We start from the raw sequence: 11,000 nt of genomic DNA, 5'->3' as shown, positions 1-11,000 counted from the left end.
TGTGTTAAATGTTTTTTTATTTCTGACCCTGTTCTTAAGCAAATTGCTGAAGTGGTCAAATTTTAAAGTGATTTCTTATGGGAGTAATTACATAATTAATTTAATGCGTACAATTGTTAAATTGGAAAAAAAATCTTATTTGATTCAAAGTCTAATTAGACTTTCGCCTGTAGGTTCTGCAACCAACAAATCACTTATGTAGACTATTACGTGGCTGTTGCCGAGATGAATAATTACGTTTTGATCGTTCATTTTTAAGCCAATGATAATCAAAAATCGTCAAATCGGCCATATTTCGCCCCACAAATGCCAATAACCCAGTAATAACCCCTCGGCCGGTCATAAAATAAATATCCCCCTCGCAAGTTTTTCAACCAACTGACATCAAAACAAATATAACAGTATCAGACAGTTTGCATGGCAGTGCAGGAGGTAGAAAATTGGGTGGCGTTGTAATGACAGAAACTGGGCAAAAAGGTAAGTTTCCCCCCGAAAGCAGCCCCAAATCGTGTGAATCGCGTCGTAATCGGTGAAAAATCGCAAATCGCGTGTTGGGTGTCTCGATCACGGCCCCAATTTTCCGACCAAAAGGCCAATAAAATTCACAATGGCGGTAATGGTGACGAACGTGGTTTTCGGTCGCGGAATTCGCTTGTTTATGGGGGCTGTGGCCGTGCGATGAGCTAAGGAATTTGTGTGTGCAGGCACTTAAAATGGATCAACAGTTCTGCCTGCGTTGGAACAACCACCCCACGAACCTCACCGACGTGCTGAGCAGCCTCCTGCGGCGGGAGGCCCTCTGCGATGTGACGCTGGCCTGCGACGGGGAGACCTTCAAGGCGCACCAGACTATCCTGTCAGCGTGCAGCCCCTATTTCGAGACGATATTCATCCAGAATGCTCACCCCCATCCGATCGTTTTCCTCAAAGATGTCAATTACAACGAAATGAAAGCGCTGCTGGATTTCATGTATAAAGGTGAAGTGAACGTCTCACAGAACCTTCTACCGATGTTCCTAAAAACGGCCGAGGCCTTGCAGATTAGGGGCTTGACCGATAATAATTCGTTAAGTAGTAAAAACGACGACGTAGCTGAAGTGCCAAGAAGGGAAAAGGAACGGATCGAGAGGGACTCGCCGCCTATTGAGAAACGAAAGCGGAAATCGTCTTCAAACTGTGATAATTTGACGTCAAACTCAATTTCAGAACGATATAATGACTCTCAGGTAACCCCAACTGTCCTTATTATGCGACAAGCAACGATAGATTTCAAAAAATCGACATTTTAGGCATCATCTCAAAGCAACTATAAAGCAAGTCCGACGCTGCCAAAGTTAAACCCTATTTCGCCGGTCGATAGAGAAAATATGAGCGCTGAAGACATGAGGATGTCGTCGCCGCATATTAAACAAGAACCTGTACACGACTCAAGCCCCCATGTCGATTCTTTTCATTCGATGTCTGAAGCTTTACAAACAGTAAGTATCTCAAATCTATTTCATTGTACTGTTAGATTATAACAGTGATATAATAGGAATTTTCATTACTTCAGTTGGCTACATCTGACGTAACATGTTTTTTTTTCAAAACTTGCCGCTTTTTTCGATACTAAACCGATGATAGCGTTTTTTTGATTGTTTTTATTTGTCTAGATAAAATTTCATAACATTTGAATTATGTAAAGTGTTAGAATTGATAATTGTGTTTAATCAATTTTTAAAATACATTTTCTTGCTACGAATTATTGTTGATCTTTCTATGAAGGGCAGAAATTGTGTAACTGTTTGGCCTTGGCTGCACGTGTTTAGTTCGGAAAATATTGAATTAATCGCAATTATGGGCTAATAAAGTACTGTTCGCCTGATTTGTACACATTTGTTAGCGAAATCTCTTTTTAACTGAGTATGTCGATTATCAAGTTATGTGAATTCAAAATTGCTATAGGTATTTCGCAAAGTAGCTATGTTCTGTTTATTATTTTATGCATAGAAAGCTTTGGGTTTTATAAAAACGCCATAGTAATTGGCAGAAATTCAGTTTGTTAACATTTATGACTACTAAAAATTATACAGGCTGTCTCAGCTAGACTCTCATTGATATCTTTGTTACAAGTGAATCAAACTTAGTAATTTCATACTTAACCCGAATATATTTTTTAATTTTCGATGATTTCTGTAAGTTTGTCGAATTTATTTACTTATTCATAAAGTTATTGATCGAAAAAAATCTTTGTTGTGCCACTCTGTATTTAAAAAAATGTTGGTACAGTTGATGCGTTATAAGTTGGCAAGAAGGTTGAATGCGCACTAGATTCGCATGGTGTTTCATAGGCGGGAACTTAAACATTTTCCAGTGGCGTCACATAATCAGTTGCTTTTACTGGGACAGTTTACAAAATCTTGAATCACGATGAAATTTTAATTTGCTATTAATCAATTTAAAAAAAAAGCGAAATACAATTTAATTCAAGACTAAAGTAATCCTAAGTTGTTAGTTACTTTACATTGCCAAACATCAAATTAGTATCGAGACATTTTCTAACAATATTACAACTTTTTAAAAGGGCTGCTTTTTGAATCACAATAATTTTTGAATTACATTTTAAATTTCAAGATTTACTTTTAAATTGTTTGGTAGCAGCCTCATTTTTTACAAATTTTGAAAATGAATTTGAGAAATCATACGTTTTTCGTATCTAAAACACAACTAATTTTTATTCATAATTTAATAAATACTTACTGTTCCACTCAAAAATCACAAATTTACACAGTTTACTTAGCGATAAACAAAAAAAAATAATAAAAAATTAAAGTGCACTGACCTTATATGGCATCTTCTTCTGCTTATCTTTTGTAGCAATTCGCTTGTAGCACGATTGCTTCCTCCATTTCTCCTACTGGCACTCACTAATGACTCGAAATTTTAAAAATCGCGCACTACTAAATGTCTATTAGGGACTCGAAAATACCCAACACGCACGCACTGATAATACAGCCTTTTTCCACACAATTTTGCATTGAACCACGAAATAAGTAATTTAATCGGACAATTATTACAATTCAGTCAATTCGTACGGGAGCTTGGCTAAGACTAATTCTTTATTGTAATAATTCCCTTAAAAAACGGCAAGATCCACAAAAACCCATTTCATAATAGTTTGGTTGTAAAATGTCTTTTTTCGGGACTGCGTAATCCCGCCATTTGCAACGTCATAAAATAATTCGAATATTACACAATTCCACGTTCACGATTTTTTGCGTCCTACAGTCGTACGATTAAACAACCTTCCGATTTGCCTGATGCTAACATCTGATTGGCTAAGGGATAGAGTCTTGATGCCTCCAGACATGAACTTTTACCGAAGATTCACTTTTGTTTAAAGGTGACAATAAAATTTTAATTTACCATTAACCGATTTAGAAAAGGAGAAATAAAATTTAATTCAGGACTAAACAAAACTGAATTACGAGTAAGTTGTCAGTTACTTTACTTTTTCATATTAATCGCGAATTAAATTTTGATTGTAATTTAGAATTAAATACTTTTTCAAAATGAAAATGTGAAATTTATTTAAAATAAAAATATGTTTAAGGCTACGTCAATGTTTCTCGCAACTTGGAACTCAAACGTACCGAGGTTTGCCGAGTTACTCCCTCGGCATGCGCCGGACTTCGTCAACTTATACTGCGTCAACTGTACTTGCTATTGCTTTTTCATGATAAGAAAAAAAAATTGCGAACTGGATTATCAGTTTTGTAATCAGGACTTGCGAAATTACGTTTACCACTTTTTACTATTAGAAGTTGATACGAAATTGAGACATTTTTTCAGGTTGGTACTGTTACTTTTTGTTTTTAGCAACTTTTTAGCAAAAATATATTTTTTGTTAGGCGGTTATTGTTTGAATTTGGTTTTTAAATTGTTTTCCTAAATTTTTGCCCCGAATAACTTTTAATAATCACACCTTGAGCGACAGAATATGTGTTAATGCAGGTTCGGTAGTGTGTGTTAGTGTCAAAGTGTTAAAATGCTCCCCCGTGAAAGAAGGAAGGGATTAACTGCCAATTTAAAAAACTCATACGCGTTCTGGTAATTACACCGAGTGCTTTTTTCAAATTTCCACTTGGTGTGCTTACAAAGAAAGCTATGAACATTTCAGTCATTCACATATATCCTTTCCTTCTTTGTTAACAGACGAACACGTGGGGGAGAGACGTGATCCTCGAAGTATTACCACCAGCGATTCAAAACAAACAAAATTTCACAACGACGAGTCAGCAATGTTCGGTGATTCAGACGATATCGTCGCAAAAAAGAACGAACGTTGGGAGGAAAGGAAGTCGATTCAGGAGCACATGGTTGGAATCGTACTATTGGCTGCAATACGACGAACGCGAAAATCTCATGTACTGCAAATTTTGCCGAAAATGGAGCTCCGAGATACCCGAAATACGTACCAGTTTTGCGGAAGGAAGCACCAATTTTCGATTGGAAATCGTCAATCATCACGATAAGTGCAAGGCGCATAAGTTGTGCGTCGCGAAAGAAGTCGATTGGGAAAATCGGAGACATGTAATTCAGTAAAATGGCCTTGGGTTTGTTTGTTTTTGTGGCTGTGCAGATGGTCGACAAATTATTTTTTTGTAAAACATGCGAAAAAATTGAGTTTGGGTCTTAGGAAGGTTGTGATAATTTGTGATGCTGAAGGCTAGTGTAACTTGTAAAACTAACAAATGTATTATTGAAAAATAAAATATTTTAACATTGATTTTTGTTTGATTTAAATTGATTTTCCAATGATAGTTTTATTAAATTTGTGGGAAATAAATGCATTTCTTTTTGTTAGGGCGGAAGTGTAAGTGTTCATCCGGAAGATATTAAATTATTGGGCCCCCATTCGTTATCAGATCAAACGGAATCAGATGGTACTCCACCCATACCTCCACCGGAAGCAACAGATACTATAGATGGTAAGTTGTGGAAAATCAATAATCGCATGCTTTAGCTTTTTATATAAAAAAATTATCAATTTTCAAGCCAATTAAAAAAGAATCACTTGGAAATTGATTTTATGTCGCATGGTTTTCTTTTATTTAATGGGTATTAACATTTTCCGCTTTTTGTACATATTTATTGCTTTTATTCTTTTATTACACTTTAAATAACACAAATCGAATCAATTTTTACGCGACTTTACGTGCGATTCGGTACAAAGTGAAGTGTTCATGATCATTTTGTATAGTATTAAATTTTTTTCAAACGTTTGTATAAGTAAGTATAAATTTTATCATTTCCTTAAGCACGAAAATTTCGGGTTTTGTTCGATCTTTGGTGTCAAGTGCCATCACAGCCACGAATTGTCAAAATTTCTTAACTTGAGTCGTTGAAATGGTCCATTTTCAGCGATGCTGAGTATAGACACTATAAACCAACTAACCGCTTCGCGCTAGAATCTCCGCTTGCCAGATCACACCACAAAAATCTCTTTGTTTTGCTTCATTTTTATGGTAGATGGTGATGATGGGTCCTCTCTCTGTTCCAGCAACGTGGCAGGAACAGGGACAGGCGTACCATCCTTCATCTTTCTACCCGCAAGAGTCGCAAATACCGACGATGATCGTTGAGACACGCGCGCCCGCATCCGATTATTGCGAGATGTTCGACAAGATATCGGATTCGCCTAGTCTGTACACGTGTAAAATTTGTGGTAAAACAGTGAGCAATCGCTGGCATCATTCGTCGATACATCGGCCGCAATCGAATCGATGTCCGTTGTGTCAGCAGTCTTTTACGAGGAAAGACAATATGAAAGCGCACATTCGACTCAAACACGGACGACCCTTGGTGCTTTTCGAAATGTTGGGAGATAATCGAAATGAAAATAGAGATATGTATTCGTGAGAGTTTTAGCGGTATGATAATAAGCGAGCTTTTGGCTGTGAGGAGTTAAATGTAACGCCAAATTGATGCTTTGGTGTTAGATTTGAACAGTTTTAGGTTTAACAGTATTTGACTCGACCATTATGTAATAGTAATCGTATAAAGTTTGTGATTTTTTTATGTATTGTTTTACTTATATTCAAGTTACCTTTTTTACATTATGTTATAATTTGCTTTTTATACGAGATGCAGTGATGTATTTAATGATATTTAATCAAACAGTAATTATTGTAAACGTTACTTTATGTAATCGTAATAAAGAAGAAATTTTACTTGATTGCTTGGAATTATTTTCTCTCTTTGAGTAAAGGAAATTTTGAATTGAATTTTTATGAGAAGTAATTAGATGCACAGATGTGCGGATGGATCATTCAAGAAACAGTTAGATGAAAGTAGGATTACATGTGGTAAACAGAAACTGTAAAATTTCAAAATCAAAGAAACGTGGTAACTTGTTTATTCTGTTATGAGGGTTACATAGCTGTGTTTTTTTAAAAGAAAGATTAATAAGACGTTCAAAGATTATTAAATATTTCTCTAATTTACAAACAAAAGAGAACAAGAAATGAGAACGAATTCTTTAGAATTTTAAATTTGTATTTTTAGATTGTAAATGTTACAACAAAATTGTTATCAAAAACAGTTTAACAGTAATGTAATCTCACAGCACCACGGTAATACTGTACCTTGTGTTTAATTGAATTATAACAAAATATACGGGGTGTCACTAAAAATGCAACAAGTGGTAGCTTGTTTATGTACAGGCTGATTCAAAAGTGTCGGACCAACTTTTAAGTCGTGATAGAAGACTTTCAGCTAAGCATAAAAATGAAGTTAGATTATTTTTTTCAAGCCTTTAAGAAAAAACAGAACTGTCAATTTCCATATTATCATGAAGGAATTTTAACTCTTTTTTCCGATGTTGTTGGATTTAATTTATTGTTGAATTTGCTTGTTTATTAAATGTTACACTTTTGAATCACTCTGTATAAAATATATAACAAAAAAGGAAAAAAGTCTTTCTTCTGTACTCCATGTACACTCAAACTGTTTAACTCGGTCTGAAAGGCTGCTAGGACGGCTGTGAGGTAAGAAATGTTGCATTTCTAATGTTACTCAGTATATTTTAAACATTTTTGACCATTGTTTCTTTCATTTTGGATTTTTCATTAAGTTGTCAAGCTGTATTACTTTGATTGTTATCAAACACTTAGAAAAACTGCATGCAAATTGAGATCCGTGGAAAAATTTACAACTGATAAGGTTGTGTATAAAACTCTAATTTGATTAGAGTTTGTGAGAAAAAAAAACTTGGAAGCTGCTATTATTTGAAATAGAATTATCGGCTGTTTGTATAATAAAATCTCTGTACATATTTTTAGTGTTAGATTTAAATAAACATGTAAATAAAAATCTCTTGATGGTGTTTTTCATTGGTGCAGGTTCTGAACCACCTCTGTCATACTTTATTTTAATTTTAATTAGTCTCTTCACTTTGCATGTATTCAATTTCTGAATTTCCGCAAATAATCTCAAATAACTAAAATGGCTCGGCAGCTTCATTATAGATTTTCAGTACCGGACCGTGTCACACACGCACCTCTTCTATTTGTTAGTGTTTGAATCGTGCGCGCGCGCCATCTGGTACTGAAAAGCTTCACTTGCTCTGGGGTGCACCATTGTCACTATTCTGCTGTCACAATTAATATTAACACACTATTAGCATTAACGAATTGCCGTTAAACTACTGTTTTCGTTTGCAGGTTCAAAAACCTGGCACATGCGGCTAACGTTTGACAAGCTGCCAGGTGGCTGCAACCTGCACCGGTGCAAATTGTGTGGGAAAATAGTGACGCACATACGCAACCACTATCATGTGCACTTCCCGGGCAGGTTCGAGTGTCCCCTGTGTCGAGCCACGTATACACGCAGCGACAATCTGCGCACTCATTGCAAATTCAAACATCCGCGCTACAATCCCGACACCAGGAAGTTCGAAGCACCCACGATTACCAATGACACGACGGCCGATTGATTTTGGCTCAACTATTATCTGTTGTACTACAGGGCCTTGGCCTCATCCTAGCCACCAACCTTCTATTCTAGCTAATTCAAGTACCTTATTAAAACAAATGCATTGAGAAAACAAACAAATGAAGAGCAGTCACCGAACTGCCATCTATCTACAATACTAAAGACTTAAATTATTGCACAGGATAATTTCCTTGGACCATGTAATCTAGTGTTTCATTTCTAATTAATTCGAGCTACGACTGAAATCTCGGCAAGGTATTATTAAACGCAGTGTAGGAGAAAAATAACGGTACTATATTCAAACTATTCATACTAAAAGCCATTTCAAAATGTCTACCCTCGATCACCTCCAAAGTTAGTTGTTTTATTGAACTTGTCAGTGTTGCCAACGCTTCTCTCGGACAATTTGAAATGATTTTAGCCTAGTATATAGATAGTCTTTTTAAACATTTTGTACCATTTTCGTGCAAGCATATTTTAAAACCTGTCACCGTTTGAACCTTGACTTTCGACCAGTAATTTCTAGTCTCGTAGGTCACCGAAAAAAAAATCCGTACTTCCGGCACTTTAAAATGTGTTTGCATCTAAATGATGTCATCCTGCAAAATATTACGACCTAAGATTGTAAAGATATCTGTGATGTTATATATGATGTAATATACAGGGTTCCAAGCAAGGCTGACCTACTGTACTTAGGAATCAAAATTGCCCACTTATACTCACAATTGATACGGTAGATTAGTTTTGTATGGAACATGGATTGAAAAAAAATTACATAATTTTAGAAACTTTGTGCAATCGTTTTAAAATTTTCTATTTATAGTGGCATTAAGTACCCGGCGATCCCCTGTATATGTATAACTTAATTTAAAAATTATAAAAAACGAATAAAAAAAAGAGACTCACGATATTATAAATAGCTTATGCCCGTCCGTTTAAAATGGGTTTGCATTTTAGGATTTTCAATGTAGAGCGATTACAAGTCAAATCTTTTTTGTATTAAAACTATTTATCTTATTTAAATATTGCCAAACTAACTAGTTGTATAATTTAAGTGCAATTTTATTAAATAACTTTGATATTACCTCATATTCTCAACTTTTACATTTAATGTAGAGAATCTCTTTTTTAAATTTTGTACCTATTATAAGGTATTGGCGGCCTTTGAATAGTTAATTATGTAAGTAAAATATTAACTAATTTTAGGATTATTTGTTTGTGGAACAAACTATTTAATGATCTGTAAACAAAAACTCAAAAAGCTTCTGTCCGTAATTTTTACAGGAATGGATCATTTCTATTGAATTTCGTGATATGGTACCTTAGTTATAATAAGTTGGTTCAATTTGGTGTTACAGGTGTGGTGTTTAATAAGGGTATTTGTTTTTTTTTAAGAAGATTTGCTTATAATATATTCACAAATGTTTATTTTATGATATAAACCTAGTGCATTAACTTAGGTAAGAGCATGTTTTTTTAATTCTTTTAAAAAAGCGAAACATTTGTTGTTAGTTTTTATAATAATATACTATATACTAAAGATTTCTATAATATATTGGCATTAAGATAAAAAAAAGTTGGGTGAGCAACTAGAATGATTGTGATAATATAGGTTTGGTGCTAACAACCTTGTACTATTTGAAATAAAATATGAAATGTGCAATATTTAGTTGTAACTGTTTTGTTGTTGTACTATCCTTGAATTTAGAAAAAAGAGAATCATGTACAGTTTGTAAAAGGCGTTAGTGTATATTGTGGTTTCATAAAAATAATTTTGTTATTGTTGATTTTAGAATTACAATATTTGCAACGAGTTATTTTTATAATTAATTGTAAAAATCGATTTAATAAGGTTGCGGTTTCGGAGAAAAATCATTTTATAAATATATTGTACGGCCTAATCGGCGCTAAAAGAACAATTCGCATTTTCTTTATAAAAATTGTCTAATATGCTCAATGATCAAATATCTTGCTTAATATCATTTTCACCACCGTTGAGTGTTACTTAAAATTCATTAGTTTTTAAGTGATGTAAAAGTAAAACATTATTTAAGATTGATATGCATTCATTAAGGCATTTATTATTGTATTTTATTAATTTTTATTAAAAATGGTGTGTTTTAAAATCGTACGTTATTTAATCCCTTGTGCCGTAATATGCTACTAATGTCGAGTATCTAGTGTCATGCTTTTGTAACGTTGTAATGGCACTACGACACTTTTCGTGTCGTATAGAGCATGCTAGAAGTAGCACATCATTGGAAATCCGAATATTTTAAAACCGGTAATGAAAGATTGTCTTTTATTCGACATAAATTAACTTTGAATTTTTGTTACAGATGTTAAGTGCTACAAGGTGTCGCAATTATTTGAACGTGTCGGATCGATGGATGAGAGAAGGCGATGTGTACTGTGTGGAAAAATAGTGAGCAATACACGAAATCACTATTATGTACACTTCCCCGGACAGTATTCTTGTGCGCATTGTCCGGCAGTGTACACACGCAGTGATACATTATTGCTGCACATGAGGACAAAACATCCGACAGTTGCTTAGCTGATATTTGGTGATTAGAAATTTAATACATGAGCTGGAAGTTTGTTTAATTAATACTCACATAATTAGAGTATGTTAACAGTTTATTGCTCATGCTTATAACGAATCATTTAGTTATGCAGTAGATAGAAACAAGTGATATTAAAATGCTAAAAGTACAATAGACGTAATGCCAAAAACTAGACCAAAATATTATAAGTTTTAAAAACAATTGAAAGAATTTTCAGCTTATGTGTAGTCTTGACCTAAGGATGTACACAAGTATATTATGTGTGTTTGATCAAGTCTAGTCACACTTCCTATTTTTTTCTGAAGCAAATGAAGTAGCACATGTGACATGGTGCTAGTAGTCTTCCTACATCACGTGATTTCATTTTACAACAAATGCATGTAATATATTTGTGGACTCGCTCAACGAGATAATATACAAGTCTCTCCTGTAAATAGTTTTTTCCCGAACTTTTAACGA

General features: G+C 34.3%; 1 protein-coding gene across 2 annotated transcripts; it reads left to right on the top strand.

Annotated features, from left to right (window-relative positions):
* The first annotated feature begins 226 nt into the window (after positions 1 to 226).
* On the top strand, positions 227 to 10,283 carry LOC123008032 (protein abrupt). Of its 2 annotated transcripts, XM_044403603.1 has the most exons (7): positions 227 to 477; positions 705 to 1,226; positions 1,290 to 1,478; positions 4,195 to 4,548; positions 4,847 to 4,970; positions 5,543 to 5,695; positions 7,704 to 10,283. In XM_044403603.1, exons 2-7 carry the CDS (start codon positions 714 to 716, stop codon positions 7,973 to 7,975), a joined length of 1,605 nt encoding a protein of 534 aa, XP_044259538.1. In that variant the 5' UTR covers positions 227 to 477; positions 705 to 713; the 3' UTR covers positions 7,976 to 10,283. The 2 variants fall into 2 exon arrangements, with proteins under 2 accessions (XP_044259538.1, XP_044259537.1); XM_044403602.1 differs by lacking the exons at positions 4,195 to 4,548; positions 5,543 to 5,695 and having other exon boundaries at positions 234 to 477; positions 7,704 to 10,273.
* Positions 10,284 to 11,000: the final 717 nt, after the last annotated feature.

The sequence above is a fragment of the Tribolium madens genome, unplaced genomic scaffold, assembly GCF_015345945.1.
Source record: "Tribolium madens isolate multiple individuals breed KSU strain unplaced genomic scaffold, Tmad_KSU_1.1 Scaffold_3;HRSCAF=73;Tcas5.2_LG2, whole genome shotgun sequence".
Classification (NCBI taxonomy): Eukaryota; Metazoa; Arthropoda; class Insecta; order Coleoptera; family Tenebrionidae; genus Tribolium; species Tribolium madens.
The sequence above is the reverse complement of the archived record's forward strand: the minus strand, read 5'-3'. Positions and strand labels throughout refer to the sequence as shown.